Here is a 26738-nt window from a genome sequence, read left to right on the forward strand (position 1 = left end):
AGGACGAGGAACAGAATGAAGTACTTGACAAGAGCTTAGAAAATTTGATTTTCTGACCTCTGTCAGAAAAATCCTCATTTCTAAGGAATCTATTATTGTTCCCAAGAAGGGAACTCTTGTTGACGGGGACAGAGAACTTTTTTCTTTGTTCACCTTCCATCCGTGAGATCTGAGAAAGGCTAGGACGATGTCCGTATGAGCCTTTGCTTTTGACAGGGACGACGCTTGAATCAGGATGTCGTCCAAGTAAGGTACTACTGCAATGCCCCTTGGTCTTAGAACCGCTAGAAGGGACCCTAGTACCTTTGTAAAAAAATCCTTGGAGCAGTGGCTAATCCAAATGGAAGTGCCACAAACTGGTAATGCTTGTCCAGAAAAGCGAACCTTAGGAACTGATGATGTTCCTTGTGGATAGGAATATGTAGGTACGCATCCTTTAAATCCACGGTAGTCATAAATTGATTTTCCTGGATAGTAGGTAGGATCGTTCGAATAGTTTCCATTTTGAACGATGGTACCCTGAGAAATTTGTTTAGGATCTTTAGATCCAAAATTGGTCTGAATGTTCCCTCTTTTTTGGGAACTATGAACAGATTGGAATAAAATCCCATTCCTTGTTCTCTTATTGGAACTGGATGTATCACTCCCATCTTTAACAGGACTTCTACACAATGTAAGAATGCCTGTCTCTTTATTTGGTTTGAAGATAATTGAGACCTGTGGAACCTTCCCCTTGGGGGTAGTTCCTTGAATTCCAGGAGATAACCTTGAGAAACTATTTCTAGCGCCCAAGGATCCTGAACATCTCTTGCCCAAGCCTGAGCAAAGAGAGAAAGTCTGCCCCCCACTAGATCCGGTCCCGGATCGGGGGCTATCCCTTCATGCTGTTTTGGTAGCAGTGGTAGGCTTCTTGGCCTGCTTACCCTTGTTCCAGCCTTGCATTGGTTTCCAGGCTGGTTTGGGTTGTGAAGTATTACCCTCTTGCTTAGAGGATACAGAATTAGAGACTGGTCCGTTTCTGCGAAAGGGACGAAAATTAGGCTTATTATTAGCCTTAAAAGACCTATCCTGTGGGAGGGCGTGGCCCTTTCCCCCAGTGATGTCTGAAATAATCTCTTTCAAATCAGGTCCAAATAATGTTTTACCTTTTTGAAAGGAATGTTAAGCAATTTTGTCTTGGAAGACACATCCGCTGACCAAGACTTTAGCCAAAGCCCTCTGCGCGCCACGACAGCAAACCCTGAATTTTTCGCCGCTAATCTAGCTAATTGCAAAGCGGCATCTAAAACAAAAGAGTTAGCCAATTTAAGTGCTTGAACTCTGTCCATAACCTCCTCATACGAAGATTCTTTACTGAGCGATTTTTCTAGTTCCTCGAACCAGAAACACGCTGCCGTAGTGACAGGAACAATGCATGAAATTGGTTGTAGAAGGTAACCTTGCTGTACAAAAATCTTTTTAAGCAAACCCTCTAATTTCTTATCCATAGGATCTTTGAAAGCACAACTATCTTCGATAGGAATAGTAGTGCGTTTGTTTAGAGTAGAAACCGCCCCCTCGACCTTGGGGACTGTCTGCCATAAGTCCTTTCTGGGGTCGACTATAGGAAATAATTTCTTAAATATAGGGGGGGGGGGGACAAAAAGGTATGCCGGGCCTTTCCCACTCTTTATTTACTATGTCCGCCAACCGCTTGGGTATAGGAAAAGCATCGGGGGGCCCTGGAACCTCTAGGAACTTGTCCATCTTACATAATTTCTCTGGAATGACCAAATTGTCACAATCATCCAGAGTAGATAACACCTCCTTAAGCAGTGCGCGGAGATGTTCTAATTTAAATTTAAATGTCACAACATCAGGTTCAGCTTGATGAGAAATTTTTCCTGAATCTGAAATTTCTCCATCAGACAAAACCTCCCTCATGGCCCCTTGAGATTGGTGTGAGGGTATGTCAGAACAGTTATCATCAGCGTCCTCTTGCTCTTCAGTGTTTAAAACAGAGCAATCGCGCTTTCTCTGATAAGTAGGCATTTTGGATAAAAGATTTGCTATGGAGTTATCCATTACAGCCGTTAATTGTTGCATGGTAATAAGTATTGGCGCACTAGATGTACTAGGGGCCTCCTGTGTGGGCATAACTGGTGTAGACACAGTAGGGGATGATGTAGTATCATGTTTACTCCCCTCATTTGAGGAATCATCTTGGGCAATATCATTATCTGTGGCATTACTGTCCTTACTTTGTTTGGACACTATGGCACAATTATCACATAAATTTAAATGGGGAGACACATTGGCTTTCATACATATAGAACATAGCTTATCTGATGGTACAGACATGTTAAACAGGCTTAAACTTGTCAACAAAGCACAAAAAACGTTTTAAAATAAAACCGTTACTGTCACTTTAAATTTCAAACTGAAAACACTTTATAACTGAATATGTGAAAAAGTATGAAGGAATTGTTCAAAATTCACCAAAATTTCACCACAGTGTCTTAAAGCATTAAAAGTATTGCACACCAAATTTCAGAGCTTTAACCCTTAAATTAACGGAACCGGAGCCGTTTTTACATTTAACCCCTATACAGTCCCAGAATGAGGCTCTGTCTATAACTAGAAAGGCCCCCATCTGAAAAAGGTGTCCAACACAGTGCCTGCCGTTTTTCTAAACGTTCCCCAAGATTATAATACCAATAATTAGTTAGAATCTGCATAATATGCCTAGTAAAGCAATTGTTTTAGCCCAGAAAAATGTCTACCAGTTTTTAAGCCCTTTTTGAAGCCCTTTATTCTTTTATGTTTAACTAAGAAAATGGCTTACCGGTCTCCATGAGGGGAAATGACAGCCTTCCAGCATTACATGGTCTTGTTAGAAATATGGCTAGTCATACCTTAAGCCGAAAAGACTGCTAACTGTTTCCCCCAACTGAAGTTACTTCATCTCAACAGTCCAGTGTGGAAACAGCAATCGATTTTAGTTACTGTCTGCTAAAATCATCTTCCTCTCACAAACAGAAATCTTCATCCTTTTCTGTTTCAGAGTAAATAGTACATACCAGCACTATTTTAAAATAACAAACACTTGATAGAAGAATAAAACTACATTTAAACACCAAAAAACTCTTAACCATCTCCGTGGAGATGTTGCCTGTGCAACGGCAAAGAGAATGACTGGGGTGGGCGGAGCCTAGGAGGGATCATGTGACCAGCTTTGCTGGGACTCTTTGCCATTTCCTGTTGGGGAAGAGAATATCCCACAAGTAAGGATGACGCCGTGGACCGGACACACCAATGTTGGAGAAAACTCCTTTTCCTCCAGTGATAGTTGAAATAATAGAATCCAACTGAGAACCAAATAAATTATTACCTTGGAAAGAAAGAGATAGTAATCTAGATTTAGATGTCATATCAGCATTCCAAGATTTAAGCAACAAAGCTCTTCTAGCTAATACAGCTAAAGACATGGATCTAACATCAATTTTGATAATATCAAAAATGGCATCACAAATAAAATGATTAGCATGTTGCAGTAAGCGAACAATGCTAGATATGTCAGAATCCAATTCATGTTGCGCTAAATTTTCCAACCAGAAAGTTGATGCAGCCGCAACATCACCCAAAGAAATAGCACGTCTGAGAAGATGACCTGAATATAAATAGGCCTTCCTTAGATAAGATTCAAGTTTCCTATCTAAAGGATCCCTAAAGGAAGTGCTATCTTCCATAGGAATAGTGGTACGTTTAGCAAGCAAGAGTAGAAATAGCCCTATCAACTTTGGGGACCTTTTCCCAAAACTCTATAGATTTTGCTGGTAAAGGATACAATCTCTTAAACCTTGAAGAAGGCATAAAGGAAGTACCTGGCTTATTCCATTCCCTAGAAATCATATCAGAAATAGCCTCAGGAATGGGGAAAACACCTGGGGAAACCACAGGAGGTTTAAAACAGCATTTAAACGTTTATTAGACTGAACGTCAATAGGACTGGTTACCTCAATATCCAAAGTAATTAACACTTCTTTTAATAAAGAACGCATATACTCTATTTTAAATAAATAAGTAGATTTGTCAGTGTCAATATCTTAGGAAGGATCTTCTGTTTCAGATAGATCCTCATCAGAAGAGGATGAATTATTATGTTATTGGTCATTTGAAATTTCATCAGCTAAATGAGAAGTTTTAAAAGACCTTTTACGTTTATTAGAAGGTGGAAATGCAGACAAAGCCTTCTGGATAGAATCAGAAACAAATTCTTTAAAATTTACAGGTATATCATGCACATTAGAAGTTGAAGGAACTGCAACTGGCAATGTACTAATACTGATAGAAACACTATCTGCATGTAAAAGTTTATCATGACAACTATTACAAATGACAATCGGTGGAATAACTTCTACAATTTTACAACAAATGCACTTAGCTTTGGTAGAGCCGATGTCAGGCAGCAATGTTCCAGCAGAAACTTCAGAGGCAGGATCACATTGGGACATCTTGCTCAATGTAAGAGAAAAAACAAATTATAAAGCAAAATTATCTATTTCCTTAAATGACAGTTTCAGGAATGGGAAAAAATGCAAAAGCATAGGCCTCTTGATAGAAAAGAAAGTAGGAGGCAAACAACAATGGGGTATTGAAATAATGAAGAAAAATTGGCGCCAAGTATGACGCACAATGTAACGTGAACTTTTTTGGCGCCAAAAATGACCGGAAATGACACACTTGCGTCACTAATGACGCTGCCGTGTGAAAGGTCTCGGCGTCACGTATGACGCCGGAAATGACGAAGTTGCGTCAAAAACGTATTTTTCCGCGCCAAAAAAGTTTGCGCCAAAAATGACGCAATAAAGTCTAACATTTGACGCACCCGCGGGCCTAATACCCGCAAATGCAAAAAGTCGTCAAATTGAAAAAGACTAAACCCCAGGTAAGAAATAAATTTCTTAAAGTGTTTATATTCCCAATTATGAAACTGACAGTCTGCAGAAGGAAATACATGAACCTGACTCATGGCAAATATAAGTACAATACATATATTTAGAAGTTTATATAATTTGCATAAAGTGCCAAACCATAGCTGAGAGTGTCTTAAGTAAATGAAAACATACTTACCAAAAGACACCCATCCACATATAGCAGATAGCCAAACCAGTACTAAAAAAGTTCTTAGTAGAGATAATGGTAAATTTGAGAGTATATCGTAGATCTGAAAAGGGAGGTAGGAGATGAATCTCTATGACCGATAACAGAGAACCCATGAAAAAGACCCCCGTTAGAGAAATCATCGTATTCAAAAGGTGATACTCCCTTCACGTCCCTCTGACATTCGCTGTACTCTGAGAGGAATCGGGCTTCAACAATGCTGAGAAGTGCATATCAACGTAGAAATCTTAGCACAAACTTACTTCACCACCTCCATAGGAGGCAAAGTTTGTAAAACTGAATTGTGGGTGTGGTGAGGGGTGTATTTATAGGCATTTTGAGGTTTGGGAAACTTTGCCCCTCCTGGTAGGATTGTATATCCCATATGTCACTAGCTCATGGACTCTTGCCAATTACATGAAAGAAAAGAAAGAACAGAGTAACCAACTCTGGCTTTCTGTACCATGGGTAGCAATGTGTTAGGAAGTTGTGAGGTCGTCCTTGCTTTGTTTCCTAACTGCTTAAAAGCTACCACTACTCTACTGAAAAGATCGACTTGGACTCCGCTAAACCCAAATCCTTGCTTGCAGGGAAAAGCACCCGAAAAAGGAATTAATGTCTAAAGACACCAAACTTCACTTCCTCCATTGACAGAGGCAAAGAGAATGTCTAGGGGAGTGACACCTAACAGCTTTGCTGTGGTGCTTTTTGCCTCCTCCTGCTGGCCAGGAGTGATATTTCCACTAGTAATTGGAATGACATTGTGGACTCTCCATATCTTAGGAAAGAATAGGAATTTTCTTACCAATAAAGAATTTGTTGACACTATGTAACGTTATTAAATATTTATATAATCAGCCACAAAGATACATGGACAGGTGAACTAAATATATAAATAAAGTCAGCATTATTCTATTACTGATCAGCTTGCAACTATTCAGTTAACATCCCTGCTAGAGTACAAATAAGCAGACTTTTTTTTTACTCACCCGTATAACATCTGCTGTTGCACAGGGAACAGAGGAATGCTCATTACTGGATACACCAGAGGGTGGGCGGCACGCCTGAAAATGAGATTAAAACAGGTTTCAGATTAAGTTTGAAACTAAAATTTTTATAGGAAAAAGGCAATACTTTAAAATATGCTAAATTTTTACAATTCAAATACATAGGGTAAAGATTATAGATTAGATACAAATAGACTTTGTTACTAATGCACCAGAGAACTCTGGGTAAGATATGCAAATAAGAAATACAATATCATACTTTTTGCTTCCGGTACGGTGTTTAACCACACCGATACCCTTTATGGGTTTAGGTGCAGCAAATACAAACCACTTCTGGACAGCTGTTTCAAGTGTATTACCTCTCATCAGCAGAAGATAAGTTTGATATGAGGCTTTGAAGATTATTTAAAAGATAAAGAGCAATATTAATTTTAATTATGGTGGAGAACATAGCATGGGATTTTAATCTTATGCTTTTATCTCTACCATAACTTAACTGAATATTGCTATATGATCTACACACACAGGCCAAATGGATACAGACACTTCTTTATTATAAGGGTGCAGGAGTTTCGCCTACACCCATTGCTAACAGGTGCATATAGATTGCAGAACATAGCCATGAAATCTCCATGGACAAACATTGGCAGCACAAATGGCCATACAGAAGAACTCCTAAACGATTGTCAGGTCAGTTCATGAAATTATAAAATCTGCCCCAGCCAACTGTAAGTGCTATTATTGTGAAGTGGAAGTCTATATGAGCAACAAAAGCCTCCCCTCGATGGAAATGTAATTATCAGGTAAGCATAATTTATGTTTTCCATCTAAAGAGGAGGAGAGAGTACGGCTTTATTCATTACTGTTGGGAACATATACCCAAGCTCTAGAGGACACTGAATGAAACAGGGAGGGAAAGGCAGACCCTAATCTGAGGTCACCACAGCCTGCAAAACCTCTCCCAAAAACAGCTTCCACAGAAGCAAAAACAAAGCCTTACAAATTTGCTCCATAGAGGCCTCATTCTTAAAGGCCTAAGAAGCAGCCACAGCTCTAGTTGAATGAGCCGTGATCCTCTGAGGAGGCTCATGTCGCGCTGTCTCATAGGCCAAGAGAATCAAGCTCCTTAACCAAAAGGACAAAGTTGAAGAGGCTTTCTGCCCATTGCGCTTCCCTAAATACACCACAAAAAGGAAATTTATGCTTACCTGATAAATTAATTTCTTTTACGATATACCGAATCCACGTATTTCATCCTTTACTTGTGGGATATATTCCTCCTGCTAACAGGAAGTGGCAAAGAGCACCACAGCAGAGCTGCTATATAGCCCCTCCCCTAACTCCTCCCCCCAGTCATTCGACCGAAGGTATAGGAAGAGAAAGGGAAAGAACCAAAAAGGTGCAGAGATGACTGAAGTTTAAAGAAAAAATAAATCCTGTCTCAAAATGACAGGGCGGGCCATGGACTCTGTATATCTTGTAAAAGAAAAGGAAATTTATGCTTACCTGATAAATTAATTTCTTTTACGATATACCGAATCCACGTATTTCATCCTTTACTTGTGGGATATATTCCTCCTGCTAACAGGAAGTGGCAAAGAGCACCACAGCAGAGCTGCTATATAGCCCCTCCCCTAACTCCTCCCCCCAGTCATTCGACCAAAGGTATAGGAAGAGAAAGGGAAAGAACCAAAAAGGTGCAGAGGTGACTGAAGTTTAAAGAAAAAATAAATCCTGTCTCAAAATGACAGGGCGGGCCATGGACTCTGTATATCTTGTAAAAGAAAAGGAAATTTATGCTTACCTGATAAATTAATTTCTTTTACAATATACTGAGTCCACGGATTTCATTCTTTACTTGTGGGATACCAATACCAAAGCTTTAGGACACGGATGAAAGGGAAGGACAAGACAGGGACCTAAACGGAAGGCACCACTGCTTGAAGCACCTTTCTCCCAAAAATAGCCTCAGAAGAAGCAAAAGTATCAAATTTGGAAAATTTGGAAAAAGTATGAAGGGAGGACCAAGTCTTACAAGTCTGTTCAACAGAAGCCTCGTTCTTAAAAGCCCAAGTGGAAGCCACAGCTCTAGGAATGAGTGGTAATCCTTTCAGGGGGCTGCTGTCCAGCAGTCTCAAATGCCAGGCGGATGATGCTTCTCAGCCAAAAAGAGAGAGGTAGCCGTAGCTTTTGACCTCTACGCTTCCCAGAATAAACAAATAGGGAAGATGTCTGACGGAAATCCTTGGTGGCTTGCAAATAGAATTTTAAATAGCGAACCACATCCAAATTATGCAACAAACGTTCCTTCTTAGAGGAAGGATTTGGACACAAGGAAGGAACCACAATTTCCTGATTAATATTCTTATTTGAAACAACCTTAGGAAGGAATCCAGGTTTAGTACGCAAAACCACCTTATCAGAATGGAATATAAGATAAGGGGAATCACATTGCAACGCAGAAAGCTCAGAAACTCTTCGAGCCGAAGAAATAGCTACTAAAAACAAAACTTTCCAAGATAACAGTTTAATATCTATGGAATGCATGGGTTCAAACGGAACCCCTTGAAGAACATTAAGAACTAAATTCAAGCTCCATGGCGGAGCAATTGTTTTGAACACAGGCTTGATTCTGATTAAAGCCTGACAAAATGCCTGAACATCTGGGACATCTGCCAGATGCTTGTGAAGCAAAATTGACAAAGCAGAAATTTGTCTCTAGGAATCCTAACCTTACTCCATGAGTAACCCTTGGATTCACACCAATAAAGATATTTACGCCATATCTTATGGTAAATTTTTCTAGTGACCGGCTTGCGAGCCTGAATCAGAGAAACCCTGCTTAGCTAAAATCAAGCGTTCAATCTACAAGCAGTCAGTTGCAGAGAAGTGAGATTTGGATGTTGGAAAGGACCTTGAATGAGAAGGTCCTTTCTCAATGGAAGTTTCCATGGTGGCAGAGACGACATGTCCATTAGCTCTGCATACCAGGTCCTGCGTGGCCACTCAGGAGCTATTAGAATTACTGAAGCCCTCTCCTGTTTGATTCTGGCAATCACCCGAGGAAGGAGAGGAAAAGGTGGAAACACATAAGCCAGGTTGAACGACCAAGGTACTGCTAGAGCATCTATCAGTATAGCCTGGGGATCCCGTGACCTGGACCCATAACGATGAAGTTTGGCGTTCTGACGAGACGCCATCAGATCAAATTCTGGTGTGCCCCATTGCCGAATCAATTGTGAAAACCCCTTCGGATGGAGTTCCCACTCCCCCCGGATGAAAAGTCTGACGACTTAGAAAATCCGCTTCCCAGTTCTCCACTCCTGTGACCTGTAACGTGGAAGTCTGGCATTCTGTCGAGATGCCATCAGATCCAATTCCGGTGTGCCCCATTGATAAGTCAAAGTTGCAAAACACCTCCAGGTGGAGTTCCCACTCCCCCGGATGAAAAGTCTGACGACTTAGAAAATCCGCTTCCCAGTTTTCTACTCCTGGGATACAGATCGCAGACAGATGGCAAGAGTGAGCCTCCGCCCATCGAATTATCTTTGATACTTCTATCATCGCTAGTGAACTCCTTGTTCCCCCCTGATTGATATACGCCACAGTCGTGATGTTGTCCGACTGGAATCTTATGAATTTGGCCGAGGCCAACTGAGGCCACGCTAGCAGCACGTTGAATATCGCTCTCAGTTCTAGAATATTGATTGGTAATCGAGACTCCGCCTGAGTCCACACACCCTGAGCCTTCAGGGAATTCCAGACTGTACCCCAGCCCAGAAGACTGGCGTCCGTCGTTACTATTACCCAAGATGGCCTGCGGAAGCACATCCCTTGGGACAGATTGTCCTGCGACAACCACCACCGAAGAGAGCCTCTGGTCTCTTGGTCCAGATTTATCTGAGGAGATAAATTTGCATAATCCCCATTCCACTGACTGAGCATGCACAGTTGTAGTGGTCTGAGATGAAAGCGAGCAAACTGTTTGATATCCATTGCCGCTACCATGAGTCCGATGACTTCCATATACTGAGCCACTGATGGCCGATGAATGGACTGCAGAGCCCTACAAGTAATAAGAATCTTTGATTTCCCGACTTCTGTCAGAAATATTTTCATGTTCGCCGAGTCTATCAGAGTTCCCAGGAATGGAACTCTTGTCTGTGGAACTAGTGAACTTTTCCCTACATTCACTTTCCAACCGTGAGTTCTCAGAAATGACAGCACGATGTCTGTGAGATTTGGACAGATAAGTTGACGCCTGGATCAAGATATCGTCCAGATAAGGCGCCACCGCTATGCCTCGCGGCCTGAGAACCGCTAGAAGAGACCCTAGAACCTTTGAAGATCCTGGGAGCCGTGGCCAACCCGAAGGGAAGTAGAGCTGCGCATCTTCACTTGTCTCACGATTTGATTATCATTGTAACGATTCGATACGATTAGATTCTGCGATGCATCACGATCACTGCCCATGATTTTCATGATCTTGTTCTATTCCATATTTTACACATTTTGTGTGTGTGTATGTATATATATATATAATAATCTGTTAAACAACTGTGTAAGATGGAAGAGCACTTATAAACATAATACTACAATATGCACAGAAATGTATCTGTAGATTTATTTTACAAAGGAAAATATAACCAGCAGCAGTGTACTCACTCAAACTTTCTCACAGAGTACATGCAGACATCTGAAACCTGACCCAGAGAGCATTACCAATAGACCTCCTCTCGCACACAAATGTTCCGGTCAGGAATTTTTATGACACCTATCCTAAAGAGCCGACAGCAGCCTCATGTAAACAGTGAATTTTTTCTTGTATTATAGATTCACTGTTTACTGTTGCGGTCTCTGCTGCATGTTTCCTCTCTGTCAGAACCCTAGCCCAAACGAGCATTTGAGGGTTGCTATTAGATACAGTAAGTCAAAAGTTTTACAGCAACCCTCAAATGCTCGTTTGGGCTAGGGTTCTGACAGAGAGGAAACATGCAGCAGAGACCGCAACAGTAAACAGTGAATCGATAATACAAGAAAAGATTCACTGTTTACATGAGGCTGCTGTCGGCTTTTTAGGATAGGTGTCATAAAAATTCCTGACCGGAACATTTGTGTGTGAGAGGAGGTCTATTGGTAATGCTCTCTGGGTCAGATATCTGCGCAGTGTGCACAGCAAGTCCTGAATCACAGGACTTCCCTGAATCACAGGAGTTCCCTGTCAGACTCGCCTGGCATGTATGGGGTTAATGGTGCCTATCTGGGAGTTGCCTGTTCTAGGTCACCTGTCTTTATATAATATAAGCCTTTCCAAGCCGCCTCCTCCCCTGTATGTCAGTTTGTTTATTTTTTTATTGCAAGTACTGTGAGTTTGCCCTCCCTTCACTGACTGCTGCTTTATTTAATACTGTTGGTATTGGTAGTACTAGCAGTCAGTGCCTATCGCTGTTCTACGTTATCAGCAGCTAATTCAGAGGGATTATATGAATTCCTGTGACACTGGCTACCGAGAGCCTCTCTCTGACGTGCACAATATTGCACTACGTAGAACAGTGATTGCCCCTGAGTCTACATATGTTTTCTCATAGAAAGGATGTAAGTTTCAATCGAGACAGAGGTAAATTTGATGAAAGCAGTAAACTGGGATTTTTTTTTACAATTGTATTCTCTGTCTGATTACATGTCAGCAATACTGTAAGCAGTGATAAAATGAAATGTATACAAGGGCAGGACAATGTAGAACAGGGTATTTATTGTACTGTGGTCCTGTGATTACAGCTTCCAGCCTTGGGTGAGGGTTGTTCAAACCATTTAGTATCACTGATTTCTAATTAGTTTAAGACCTGTGACCACAAGGGCTCCGGCGCCAATGGAGGTGAGTCTTAGGGCCAGCTCAAACACATCTCTCCCAGTTCGGACCTAGCATTAAATAAAGCAGCAGTCAGTGAAGGGAGGGCAAACCAATAAAAAAATAAACAAACTGACATACAGGGGAGGAGGCGGCTTGGAAAGGCTTATATTGTGGCTCCATAACAGTGAAGTTTAAAAACGGAGCAATGAGTAAAACAGGAAACTGACAGTACAAGACTCATTTCCTCACATACCGAATCCCCTGCCCATGACGTCACTGACCCGGAATCGATTAAGATCCTTCACTGCATCGATGCAGAATCGTTCACTGCTGCATCGTGATGCATCGGTGTGACGATTATTTTTGACAGCCCTAAAGAGAAGGGCCACAAACTGTTGTCTGTCCTGAAATACAAATCGCAGGAACTGATGATGGTCCTTGTGGATAGGGATGTGAAGACACACATCCTTCAGGTCCACCGTGGTCATGTATTGACCCTCCTGGATAATAGGCAGAATTGTACGAATGGTCTCCATCTTGAACGATGTCACTCTGAGAAACTTGTTTAGACACTTGAGATCTAAAAATCGGTCTGAAGGTTCCCTCTTTTTTTGGGAACCACGAATAGGTTTGAATAGAACCCATGCCCTTGTTCCTGATCTGGAACTGGGCAAATTACACCCATGGTGTAGAGGTCTTTTACACAGCGTAAGAACGCCTCTCTTTTTGTCTGGTCTACAGACAGACAATCGTGAAAGATGAAATCTTCCCCTGAGGGGGCGGGGGGGAGTCCTTGAATTCCAACTGATATCCCTGGGTCACAATTTCCAATGCCCAGGGATCCTGTACATCCCTTGCCCAAGCCTGAGCAAAGAAAGATAGTCTGCCCCCTACTAGATCCGGTCCCGGATCAGGGGCTGCCCTTTCATGCTGTCTTGGTAGCAGCAGCAGGCTTTTTGACTTGTTTACCTTTATTCTAGGCCTGGTTAGGTCTCCAGACCGCCTTGGACTGCGCAAAGTTCCCTTCCTGCTTAGTGGAGGAAGAGGAAGCAGAGGATATTCTTTTAAAATTTCGAAAGGAAAGAAAATTATTCTGTTTACTCCTCATCTTGAGGGGCTTGTCCTGAGGTAGGGTGTGACCCTTACCTCCAGTAATGTCAGATTATTTCCTTCAGTTCAGGCCCGAATAGGGTCTTACCCTTGAAGGGAATAGTCAAAAGCTTCGATTTAGACGATACGTCACCCAACCATGATTTTAGCCATAACGCTCTACGCGCTACAATGGCAAAGCCTGCATTTTTCGCTGCTAATTTAGCAAGTGGAAAAGCAGCATCAGTCATAAAAGAATTTGCTAGTTTAAGAGCCTTAATTCTGTCTAAGAAGTCCTCTAAAGGTGTCTCAACCTTCAGAGACTCTTCCAGGGCGTCAAACCAAAAGGCAGCTGCAGTAGTTACTGGAACCATGCAAGCTATAGGCTGTAATAGAAAACCCTGGTGAACAAAAATTTTCTTTAGAAGTCCCTCCAATTTTTTATCCATAGGGTCTTTAAACGCACAACTGTCCTCAATGGGTATAGTTGTACATTTAGCTAAAATAGAAATAGCTCCCACCACCTTGGGAATTAATTGCCAAAAATCCCACATGGAGTCAGATATGGGAAACATTTTCTTAAAATTAGGAGGGGAGAAAAATGGTATACCTGGTCTAACCCATTCCTTCTTAATTTCCAAAATTCTCTTAGGAACCTGAAAAACATGCGTGTAAGTAGGTACTTCCAAATATTTGTCCATTTTACACAATTTTTGTGGAGGAATCGTGATCGGGTCACAATCATCCAAAGTTGCCAGAACCTCCCTGAGCAATAAGCGGAGGTGTTCTAATTTAAATTTAAAGGACACGAAGTCTGAATCTGTCTCAGGTACTAAATTTCCTGACTCTGAAAGTTCTCCCTCAGACATGAAATCCCTAACCCCCAAATCAGAGCATTGGGATTTTACATCGGAAATAGCCACTAAGGCGTCAGAGGGTTCAGTATTTACATTAATATCTGACCTATGGCATTTACCCTGCAAACCTGGCAGTTTAGACAATACCTCTGTAAGGGTAGTAGACATGACTGCGGCCATATCTTGCAAAGTAAAAGAAGTAGACGCACTAGAAGTACTTGGCGTCGCTTGCGTGGGCGTTAAAGGTTGTGACACTTGGGGAGAATTAAATGGCATATCCTGATCCTCTGCAGACTGAGAATTCGCCTGAGGCCCACTTTCTTTATTTAAAATGTGATCCTTACAGTTTAAGGCCCTTTCAGTACAAGAAGGGCACAATGTAAGAGGGGGTGCCACCATGGCTTCTAAACACACAGAACACGGACTTCCCATGTCAGACATGTTGTACAGACTAGTAATAACAGCACAAGTCTTTCCCAATCTTTATTATATATGAAAAACAATTCAGCACAAAAACGGTTACTGCGCCTTTAAGGATAAAAAGTGTACACTGTTTTTGCAAAGTCGTTAAAACGATAATCAAAAAGAACAATTTTGTTGTTTTTAGAGCCTAATGTGCCATCTGATGTTGCACCACAAGCAAAAAGAGTTAAATTTTAATTTCAGAAAATTAGGCAGGAAAAACTAAATTTATGCTTACCTGATAAATTGATTTCTTCTATGGTAAGACAAGTCCACGGATTCATCCTTTACTTCTGGGATATTATCCTTCCCTACAGGAAGTGGCAAAGAGCACCACAGCAGAGCTGTCTATATAGCTCCTCCCTTAGCTTCACCCCCCAGTCATTCGACCGAAGGTACAGGAAGAAAAAGGAGGAACTACAAGGTGCAGAGGTGACCGAGTTTAAATAAAAAAAATATAATCTGTCCTAAAATGACAGGGCGGGCCGTGGACTCGTCTTACCATAGAAGAAAAAGAATTTATGCTTACCTGATAAATTACTTTCTCTTGTGGTGTATCCAGTCCACGGATTCATCCTTTACTTGTGGGATATTCTCCTTCCTAACAGGAAGTGGCAAAGAGAGCACACAGCAGAGCTGTCCATATAGCTCCCCCTCTAGCTCCACCCCCCAGTCATTCGACCAAAGGTTAGGAAGAAAAAGGAGAAACCATAGGGTGCAGTGGTGACTGTAGTTTAAACTAAAAATCTACCTGACTAATAGCCAGGGCGGGCCGTGGACTGGATACACCACAAGAGAAAGTAATTTATCAGGTAAGCATAAATTCTGTTTTCTCTTGTAAGGTGTATCCAGTCCACGGATTCATCCTTTACTTGTGGGATACCAATACCTAAGCTTTAGGACACGGATGAAGGGAGGGAACAAGACAGGTACCTTAAACAGAAGGCACCACTGCTTGCAAAACCTCTCTCCCAAAAATAGCTCAGAATAAGCAAAAGTATCGAATTTGTAAAATTTGGAAAAAGTATTGAGTGAAGACCAAGTCGCTGCCTTACAAATCTGTTCAACAGAAGCCTCATAGCCTGGTAGAATGAGCAGTAATTGTTTCAGTAGGCTGCTGGCCAGCAGTCTCATAGGCCAGACGGATGATGCTTTTCAGCCAAAAGGAAAGAGAGGTAGCAGTTGCCTTCTGACCTCTCCTCTTACCAGAATAGATGACAAACAATGAAGTTGTTTGTCTGAAATCCTTAGTTGCTTGTAAATAGAACTTTAAAGCACGAACCACATCAAGATTGTGTAACAGACGTTCCTTCTTCGAAGAAGGATTAGGACACAGAGAAGGAACAACAATTTCCTGGTTAATATTCTTATTAGACACAACTTTAGGAAGAAAACCGGGTTTGGTACGCAAAACTACCTTATCTGCGTGGAACACCAAGTAAGGTGAGTCACACTGCAAAGCAGATAACTCTGAAACTCTTCGAGCAGAAGAGATAGCTACCAAAAACAAAACTTTCCAAGATAAAAGTTTAATATCTATGGAATGTAAAGGTTCAAACGGAACCCCTTGCAGAACTGAAAGAACTAAATTCAGACTCCATGGCGGAGCCACAGGTCTATAAACAGGCTTGATTCTGACTAAAGCCTGACTAAACGCTTGAACGTCTGGTACCTCTGCCAGACATTTGTGTAAAAGAATAGACAAAGCAGATATCTGTCCTTTTAAGGAACTAGCTGATAATCCTTTCTCCAATCCTTCTTGGAGAAAGGACAATATCCTGGGAATCCTAATCTTACTCCATGAGTAACCCTTGGATTCGCACCAACAAAGATATTTTCGTCAAATCTTATGGTAGATTTTCCTGGTGACAGGCTTTCTAGCCTGAATCAGGGTATCAATAACCGACTCAGAGAAACCACGCTTAGATAGAATTAGGCGTTCAATCTCCAAGCAGTCAGACGCAGAGAAATTAGATTTGGATGTTTGAAAGGACCTTGAAGTAGAAGGTCCTGCCTCATTGGCAGAGTCCATGGTGGAACGGATGACATGTCCACTAGGTCTGCATACCAAGTCCTGCGTGGCCACGCAGGTGCTATTAGAATCACCGACGCCCTCCCCTGCTTGATTCTTGCAACCAGACGAGGAAGGAGAGGAAACGCTGGAAACACATAGGCCAGATTGAAGGACCAAGGTGCTGCTAGAGCATCTATCAACACCGCCTGGGGATCCCGGGACCTGGACCCGTAAAGGAGGAAGCTTGGCATTCTGACGGGACGCCATCAGATCCATTTCTGGGGTGCCCCATAGCTGAGTCAGCTGGGCAAATACCTCCGGGTGGAGTTCCCACTCCCCCGGATGAAAAGTCTGACGACTTAGAAAATCCGCTTCCCAGTTGTCTACTCCTGGGATGTGAATTGCTGAGAGGTGGCAAGAGTGATCCTCCGCCCACCTGATTATTTTGGTTACTTCCATCATTGCTAGGGGACTCCTTGTTCCCCCTTGATGGTTGATGTAAGCTACAGTTGTGATGTTGTCCGACTGAAATCTGAAGAATTTGGCCGCAGCTAGCTGAGGCCATGCCTGAAGAGCGTTGAATATCGCCCTCAGTTCCAGAATGTTTATCGGGAGAAGAGCTTTTTCCCGAGACCATAAGCCCTGAGCTTTCAGGGAGTCCCAGACAGCACCCCAGCCCAACAGACTGGCGTCGGTCGTTACGATGATCCACTCTGGTCTGCGGAAACACATTCCCTGAGACAGGTGATCCTGAGACAACCACCAGAGAAGAGAATCTCTGGTCCCCTGGTCCAACTGTATTTGAGGAGACAAATCTGCATAATCCCCATTCCACTGTTTGAGCATGCATAGTTGCAGTGGTCTGAGGTGTATCCGTGCAAAAGGGACTATGTCCATTGCTGCTACCATTAGTCAGATTGTCTCCATGCACTGAGCTACAGACGGTTGAGGAATGGAATGAAGAGCTCGGCAAGTAATTAAGAGTTTTAACTTTCTGACCTCCGTCAGAAATATTCTCATTTCTACCGAGTCTATTAGGGTTCCTAGGAATGGAACTCTTGTGAGGGGGGAGAGAGAACTCTTTTTAATGTTCACCTTCCACCCGTGAGACCTCAGAAAGCCCAATACAATTTCCGTGTGAGACTTGGCTCTTTGGAAAGTCGACGCCTGAATTAAGATGTCGTCTAGGTAAGGCGCCACTGCTATGCCCCGCAGTCTTAGAACCGCCAGAAGGGACCCTAGCACCTTTGTGAAAATTCTGGGAGCAGAGGCCAACCCGAAAGGAAGAGCCACGAACTGATAATGCTTGTCCAGAAAGGCGAACCTGAGAAACTGGTGATGATCTTTGTGGATAGGAATGTGCAGATACGCATCCTTTAGATCCACGGTAGTCATATATTGACCCTCCTGGATCATTGGTAAGATTGTCCGAATGGTCTCCATCTTGAATGATGGGACTCTGAGGAACTTGTTTAGAATTTTGAGATCCAGGATTGGTCTGAAAGTTCCTTCTTTTTTGGGAACCACAAACAGGTTTGAGTAAAAACCCAGCCCTTTTTTCACAATTGGAACTGGGTGGATCACTCCCATTGTATGTAGGTCTTCTACGCAGCATAAGAACGCCTCTTTCTTTGTCTGGTCTGTAAAAAGATGAGAAATGTGGAACCTTCCCCTTGGAGGGGATTCCTTGAATTCTAGAAGATATCCCTGGGCTACAATCTCTAAGGCCCAAGGATCGTGTACGTCTCTTGCCCAGGCCTGAGCGAAGAGAGAGAGTCTGCCCCCCACTAGATTCGGTCCCGGATCGGGGGCTACCCCTTCATGCTGTCTTGGAGGCAGCTGCAGGCTTCTTGGCCTGTTTACCCTTGTTCCAGCCCTGGTAAGGTTTCCAGGCTGCCCTGGGTTGTGAAGTGTTAGCCTCTTGCTTTGCAGCAGGGGAGGATGAAGCGAGACCGCTCCTGAAATTTCGAAAGGAACGAAAATTATTTTGTTTGTTCTTTGTCTTTAAAGTGTATAGACATATCAGTACAAGTGGGACACATTTTGAGAGGGGGTTCCACCATGGCTTCTAAACACATTGAACAAGGATTTTCCTTGGTGTCAGACATGTTTAACAGACTAGTAGTAAGACAAACAGGCTTAGAAATCACATTACTCAAGCAAAAACACACCTTTGCAAAAAAAAAACGTTACTGTGCCTTTAAGAAATAAAAAAAGGCACACAATTTTCCAAAACATTGAAAAATACACCAAACTTTCTGAAATTTTCACAGTATGTACCTAAAGCATTGGTAAGATTGCACAACTAGCAAAAAAAAAAAAAAAATCGATTAACCCCTTAATGCCCAAACCGGATCAATAGTAAGCTAACAGACCGGTTAAAACAACTTTAGCACCTTGCCACAGCTCTGCTGTGGCCCTACCTTCCCTTAGGAGTCAGATTTATGGGGAAAATGCTTCTTAAGTGTCCTCAAACTGTAGCAGGAGCCTCCATGTGAACAAAGCCTGAAGATCTAGTCCATCTAACTGCGCATCTGAGGCGCGAAATTAGGCCCCTCCCACCTTACTCCGGTGCTGTGAGGCCTAAAGAAACACTCCTAAGAGTTATAATATTAGCCATGTGGGTAACAACCCCTGAAAGAAACCCAAAGGGACCTTCAAAGTGTCTCAAAAAACGATATTTATAAGTAAAAACCGTTGCCATAAAAAAGTGTCAACCAGCCTAAATTAGCCCTGTTATGTAAGCTTGTAATTCCATACTTAGTCTCTGAATAAAGCTTACCCTTCCCTCATGGGGATCTTATCAGTCCTTTTCTAGCATTATCACAGTCTTGTCTAGAAATAAATGACTGAACATACCTTATTGCAGCCTAACCTGCAAACCGTTCCCCCCAACTGAAGTTTTCTTGTACTCCTCAGTCCTGTGTGGGAACAGCAGTGGATTTTAGTTACAACATGGTAAAATCCTCTTCCTCTCTGCAGAAATCTTCATCTCTTTTCTGCTGGAGAGAAAAATAGTACACACCGGTACCATTTAAAATAACAAACTTTTGCTTGTAGAACAAAAACTACAAATCTAACACCACATTCACTTTACCCTTCCGAAAGGGACCCTATTGCTTAGAGCCGGCAAAGAGAATGACTGGGGGGTGGAGCTAGAGGGGGAGCTATATGGACAGCTCTGCTGTGTGCTGTCTTTGCCACTTTACTCATCCTTTACTTGTGGGATACAATGCCAAAGCTACAGGACAATTATTATTACGCCCCAGCTCGCCTGCTAAAAGTTATGTCTATTTTTTTCATAAATTCAGGCGCACATGAACGCTTTTACGAAGGCGAGCTGGGGCGCAGTTACAGGCGAAGCACATACAGAGTTCGCCTAGCCATTGATAAATCTAGCCCTTTGCTCACTCATTAATAATAGATAGTGGCTACATCTCACGCCACAATGATACAGATAGCGTATAGTAACACAGTAAACGCGTTTCCCCCCACACCGGGGGCTTCATCAAGAATGTGTTACAATCGAATATCGTGCCTTTTTAAAAGGCAACTGCTTGAATGGGCATTATTGCATTATTCATATCACTTTGTATCGATCCTCTTAAAGGGACACTGAACCCAAATGTTTTCTTTTGTGATTCAGATAGAGCATGACATTTTAAGCAACTTTCTAATTTACTCATATGGTCAAATTCTCTTTATTCTCTTGGTATCTTTATTTGAAATGCAAGAAAGTTTAGATGCCGGCCCATTTTGGTTAACAACCTGGGTTGTCCTTGCTGATTGGTGGATAAATTCATCCACCAATAAAAAAAGTGCTGTCCAGGTCTGAACCAAGAAAAAAAAAAAACTTAGATGCCTTCTTTTTCAAATAAAGATAGCAAAAGAACGAAGAAAAATTAATAGGAATAAATTAGATAGTTGCTTAAGATTGCATGCCCTATCTGAATCACGAATGAAAAAATTTGGGTTCAGTGTCCCTTTAAGGTGGTATTTACCATATTTACAAAGTCCTCTGGTTTATAAAAGTATACCATAGTACATGTAAAACTGTTAAGACTAAAATCTCATATATAAATCATACATACCGATTAGGGCTGCACGATTAACCACATATGCGGTTTTAAACCGCGTTTAACCGCCACGATTTAAAAAACGTGAGTGTGATTTTTAGCCCCGCCCAGAAGTGACATCACTTGCCCCATGTGAACAGACTTAGCTGCGACTGAAGAGAAGATCCTGAGCGCAAACGTGATGGGTCTCTCCCTCTGAGCAGTCAGCGTTCCTGGGATGGTCCCGGGGAGGAGGAGCGGGACAGACTGGGAAGGAGGTTTGTAGCATGAGAGTGGCCTATCACAATTTAACAACGACAGGACACCAGCTTTTTCATTACAGGCGGTGCTGTGGGATCATGATACTTCCTGTTCTGTCACTACAGTTCCTGTGAGCCCCACGTCTTCACATCTGAGGGAAAATATTAACTTGTTCTAATGTTTAAACTGCACTCAGGTCCCTGGGAGGCAGCTGAGAGGCTAAAATGCTAATAAAGTATACGTATGGGGGGAGAAAATGCACCTCATGTGTTTATTGAAGTGTTAGCAAGTACCATACGTAATACATTGTTTATATATCACTTAGTTTTATTATGCACTGTGTTTTAATTTGAAATAGTATTTTCTAAGCTGCCTCCCAGGGCCCTGAGTGCATTTTAAACATTAGAACAAGTTAATATTTTCCCTCAGATGTGAAGACGTGGGGCTCATAGGAACTGTGACAGAACAGGAAGTATCATGATCCCACAGCACCGCCTGTAATGAAAAAGCCGATGTGTCAGTGCTAAATTTCAATGGGCCACTGTCATGCTACAAACTTCATTGCCAGTCTATGCCCTGCCCCTCCTCCCCAGGACCATCCCAGGAACGCCGACTGCTCAGAGGGAGAGACCCGTCACGTGTGCAAAATTAACGTGTTCTAGTAATTTATAAGAAAATCGCAATTAAATTGCAATTTTTTCCCCCCATATCGCCCAGCCCTAATACCGACATAATAGTAACGAATACGGTACAGTCAAATACATACATACACATATATACATACGCACACATATTATATATATAAAAAAAAAATTACACACACACACACACGATAGGGCAAAGATAGAACTTATACAAGAATCTAATGCTTATAATAGACAATACATGTTGAAATATACAATAAATTACAAAACCCAACTTTCAAATCTCTAGAAAATCTCTAGAATATTGATATAGGCCACAGTCGTGATATTGTCCGACTGAAATCTGATGAACCTGACCTCCGCTAGCTGAGGCCAAGCCTGAAGAGCATTGAATATCGCTCTTAGTTCCAGAATGTTTATCGAAAGGAGGGCTTCCTCCTGAGACCAGGAGCCCTGAGCATTCAGGGAGTTCCAGACTGCGCCCCAGCCCAGAAGGCTGGCATCTGTCGTCACTATAGTCCATTCTGGCCTGCGGAAGCTCATTCCCCTGGACAGATGGACCCGAGATAGCCACCAGAGAAGAGAATCCCTGGTATCCTGATCCAGATTTAGCAGTGGGGACAAATCTGTGTAATCCCCATTCCACTGACTGAGCATGCAAAGTTGCAGCGGCCTGAGATGTAGGCGGGCAAACGGAACTATGTCCATTGCCGTTACCATTAAGCCGATTACTTCCATACACTGAGCCACTGACGGCTGAGAAGTGGAATAAAGAGCACGGCAGGAAGTTAGAAGTTTTGACAACCTGACTTCTGTTAGAAAAATCTTCATTTCTACTGAATCTATCAGAGTTCCTAGGAAGGAAACTCTTGTGAGAGGGGAGAGAGAACTCTTTTCTTTCTTCACCTTCCACCCATGAGACCTCAGGAATGCCAGAACAATGTCCGTATGGGACTTGGCGATTTGAAAAGTCGACGCCTGTATCAGAATGTCGTCTAGGTAAGGAGCCAACGCTATGCCTCATGGCCTTAGAACCGCCAGTAGTGACCCTAGAACCTTCGTAAAGATTCTTGGTGCCATAGCTTGGAGCCACAAACTGGTAATGCCTGTCTAGTAAGGCAAACCTGAGAAACCGATGATGATCATCTCTGTATCGGAATGTGGAGATAAGCATCCTTTAGATCCACGGTAGTCATATATTGACCCTCCTGGTTCATAGGTAGGATGGTTCGAATAGTCTCCATCTTGAAGCATGGGACCCTGAGAAATTTGTTTAGGATCTTGAGATCTAAGATTGGTCTGAAAGTTCCCTCTTTTTTGGGAACTATGAACAGATTTGAATAGAATCCCTGCCCCTGTTCCTCCCTTGGAACTGGGTGGATCACTCCCATGACCAGAAGGTCTTGAACACAATGTAAGAATGCCTCTCTCTTTACCTGGTTTGCAGATAATTGTTAGAGATGAAATCTCCCCTTTGGAGACGAGCCTTTGAAATCCAGAAGATATCCCTGGGAAACAATCTCCAGAGCCCAGGGATCCTGGACGTCTCTTGCCCAAGCCTGGGCGAAGAGAGAAAGTCTGCCCCCAACTAGATCCTGTCCCGGATCGGGGGTTACTCCTTCATGCTGTCTTAGAGGCAGCAGCAGGTTTTTTGGCCTGCTTTCCCTTGTTCCAAGCCTGATTAGGTCTCCAGACTGACTTGGACTGGGCAAAATTTTATTCTTGTTTTGCAGCAAAGGAAGTTGAAGCTGCGCCACTCTTGAAGTTTCTAAAGGAACGAAAATTGGTCTGTTTGGTCCTTGATTTGTTGGACCTATCCTGGGGAAGGGTGTGGCCTTTTCCTCCAGTAATATCAGAAATGATCTCCTTCAATCCAGGCCCGAATAAGAAGCTTAGACTTTGAAGTAACGTCAGCTGACCAGGATTTAAGCCATAGCGCCCTACGCGCCTGAATGGCAAAACCTGAATTCTTAGCCGTTGGCTTTGTTAAATGAAAAACAGCATCAGAAATAAATGAATTGGCTAACTTAAGAGTTTTAAGCCTGTCTAGGATATCATCCAATGGGGTCTCCACCTGTAGCGCCTCTTCAAGAGACTCGAACCAGAAAGCCGCTGCAGCAGTGACTGGGCAATGCATGCAAGAGGCTGGAGAATAAAACCTTGTTGTATAAAGATTTTCTTAAGGAAACCCTCTAGTTTTTTATCCATTGGATCTAGGAAAGCACAACTGTCCTCGACGGGAATAGTTGTATGTTTAGCTAGGGTAGAAACTGCTCCCTCCACCTTAGGGACCGTCTGCCACAAGTCCCGTGTAGCGGCATCTATGGGAAACATCTTTTTAAAGGCAGGAGGGGGAGAGAACGGTACACCTGGTCTATCCCATTCCTTAGTAATAATTTCTGAAAACCTTTTAGGGATTGGAAAAACATCAGTGTAAACAGGCACAGCAAAGTATTTGTCCATTTTACACAACTTCTCTGGGACTACAATGGTGTCACAGTCATCCAGAGTCGCTAAAACCTCCCTGAGCAACACGCGGAGGTGTTCAAGTTTAAATTTAAATGCTGTCATTTCAGAGTCTCTCCTGCTTTGGCTTCTGTACATTGTGAGGGTATATCAGACATAGCTACTAAAGCGTCAGAAAGCTCTGTATTTATTCTAGCCCCAGAGCTGTCTCGCTTTCCTTGTAACCCTGGCAGTTTGGACAATACCCCTCTGAGGAAGCGTTTTTTGTGAAACGTACGTCAGGGGTCCTGGGGATAAGCTTTGTCTTTCCCCTTTCTTTTAACTTGCTCACCTGAGTTGATCTGGTAAAAATGCAGCTTTAATAAATTGTTAAAGTTAAAATTTAAATCAGCCCTCGGATTGTAAGGGCTTAGCTTACTACTATAATCCTTTGCTGCTTGATACCAGTGATACTGATTTCAGATTAAAATTTAAAAATCTTAGTTCAACTTAGGTGCAGTGTTTTTAATCTTTAGCTTCTGCTAAGTGTATGTGTGGTTAAACTTTGATTTAATAAACTTTAGTGTGTGAATGATGGAACATTTTTTTCTAAAATAAAATTACTTAGCTTTGATTCAGTTAGGGCAATAGTGGATATTTCCTTCACAGATTTAAGTTACCTACCTCTACTTGTAAGCCTATTTACAATTATTTATTAGTTGTGTTCTGTCCTTAACTTTAAATCTGTGGCAGGAGATCTCTGTGGTTAGGAGACTATAAAACTCAAATTGGGCCACCTGCCCTTAACCACTGAATCTCTTGTTATACTATACTTTGCCCTACCCCCACCCTCTCACTCTAAACAGTTTGGACAATACCTCTGTGAGGGTATTAGTCATAACTGCCGCCATGTCTTGTAAGGTAAACGCATTGGACGCGCCAGATGTACTTGGCGTCCCTTGAGCGGGAGTTATAGGTTCTGACACATGGGGAGAGTTAGATGGCATAATCTCCCTTTTGTCAGTCTGAGAAACCTCTGGTGATAAATCTTTAAAAGCCATAATATGGTCTTTATAACTTATAGAAAGGTCAATGCATTTGGTACACATTCTAATAGGGGGTTCCACAATGGCTTCTAAACATAATGAACAAGGAGTTTCTTCTATGTCAGACATGTTTAACAGACTAGTAATGAGACCAGCAAGCTTGGAAAACACTTTAATAAATGTGAAAAGCAATTAAACAAAAACGGTACGGTACCTTTAAGAGAAAAAAACTACCATATAAACTGCAAATCAGTGTTAAAAAGCAGTAAACTCTACGAAATTTTTACAGTGTGTATAAGAGACTAAAGCAGCATTGCACCCACTTGCAAATGGATGATTAACCCCTTAGGCCCCAAACCAGATTAGAAAAACGGTAACACCGTTAAAAAAACAGTCAAACACACTGCCACAGCTCTACTGTGGCTCCTACCTGCCCTTAAACACGATTTTTGAAGGAAAGAACCCCTCTACAGTGGTCCTAGATGCCAGAGGACTCCTTTAGGGAAGCTGGATGTCTCAGTCTGTATAACAACTGCGCATAAAGTGCGCGAAAATAGGCCCCTCCCACCATGCACTCTATGTCAGAGGGCCATAAAAAACTACTCCTAGGAGTAAAACAGCCATGTGGAAAACTAGGCCCCAAATAAAGATTTATCACCCTCAGAGAAAAAACGTTTTTTCTGTTGAGTAATGCAAACGTTTTAACACTAAGTACTATGAGGGTTAACATAAAAATTACCCTTATCTTGTAAGCATGATCCCAGTCGCTGTTAAATCACTGTATCAGGCTTACCTCAAATATATCAGGCACTGTCAGCATTTTCTAGACCTTATCATCTCTCTAGAAAAAATATACTGAACATACCTCAAATCAGGTGATTTGCCAACCGTCCCCCGAACTGAAGTTTTCTTTCCATACTCTTCAGTTATGTGTGAGAACAGAAATGGACCTTAGTTACAAACCGCTAAGATCATCAACCTCCAGGCAGATTCTTCTTCCAATTTCTGCCTGAGAGTGAAACAGTACAACGCCGGTACCGTTTAAAAATAACAAACTTTTGATTGAAGGTAAAACTACACTAAGTCACCACATATCTCTTGATACTTCCTTTCTTGTCGAGAGCTTGCAAGAGAATGACTGGGGGTGGCAGTTAGGGGAGGAGCTATATAGACAGCTCTGCTGTGGGTGTCCTCTTGCAACTTCCTGTTGGGAAGGAGAATATCCCACAAGTAATGGATGAACCCGTGGACTGGATACACCTTTACAAGAGAAATAATGTATTAGGTGTTACTTATGCCAATTTTGAGAGGGGCCTGGAACCTAACTCCCTCACTTCCCATTGACTTACATTATAAACTGGGTTTCAATTTACGATTCCTTCTGGAACCTAACCACGGCGTAAACTAAGGGCTACCTGTATATGTGTATATATGTGTGTGTGTATATATATATATATATATATATATATATATATATATAAAATAGGGAATCTTTAATAATAGAGTATGACAAGAAACTTTCAGTTTTCGACGATGGATGTAATAAAATATGTAAAAACGGGTAGGTTTGAAGTGGAATTGCTTAATCATACATGAAAGTGGTGACCTCCAATTCTGAATTCAGACCCAATGGACCCAAACTTAAAGGGACAGTCTAGGCCAAAATAAACTTTCATGATTCAGATAGAGCAAGTAATTTTAAACAATTTTCCATTTTACTTTTATCACCAATTTTGCTTTGTTCTCTTGGTATTCTTAGTTGAAAGCTTAACCTAGGAGGTTCATATGCTAATTTCTTAAACCTTGAAGCCCACCTCTTTCAGATTGTATTTTAACAGTTTTTCACCACTAGAGGGTGTTTACGT

The 26738-nt window shown here is 42.1% G+C and overlaps 1 protein-coding gene across 1 annotated transcript in view; it reads right to left on the reverse strand.

The window, feature by feature from the left end:
• Positions 1-26738, reverse strand: part of WDR26 (WD repeat domain 26) — a 599442-nt gene that overhangs the window by 464524 nt on the left and 108180 nt on the right. Inside the window, exon 4 of the mRNA XM_053712600.1 lies at positions 6132-6206. Within this exon, the coding sequence (XP_053568575.1) occupies positions 6132-6206 (75 nt within the window). The remainder of the gene's footprint in view (positions 1-6131; positions 6207-26738) is intronic.

Source organism: Bombina bombina, chromosome 4, assembly GCF_027579735.1.
Source record: "Bombina bombina isolate aBomBom1 chromosome 4, aBomBom1.pri, whole genome shotgun sequence".
Taxonomy (NCBI): Eukaryota; Metazoa; Chordata; class Amphibia; order Anura; family Bombinatoridae; genus Bombina; species Bombina bombina.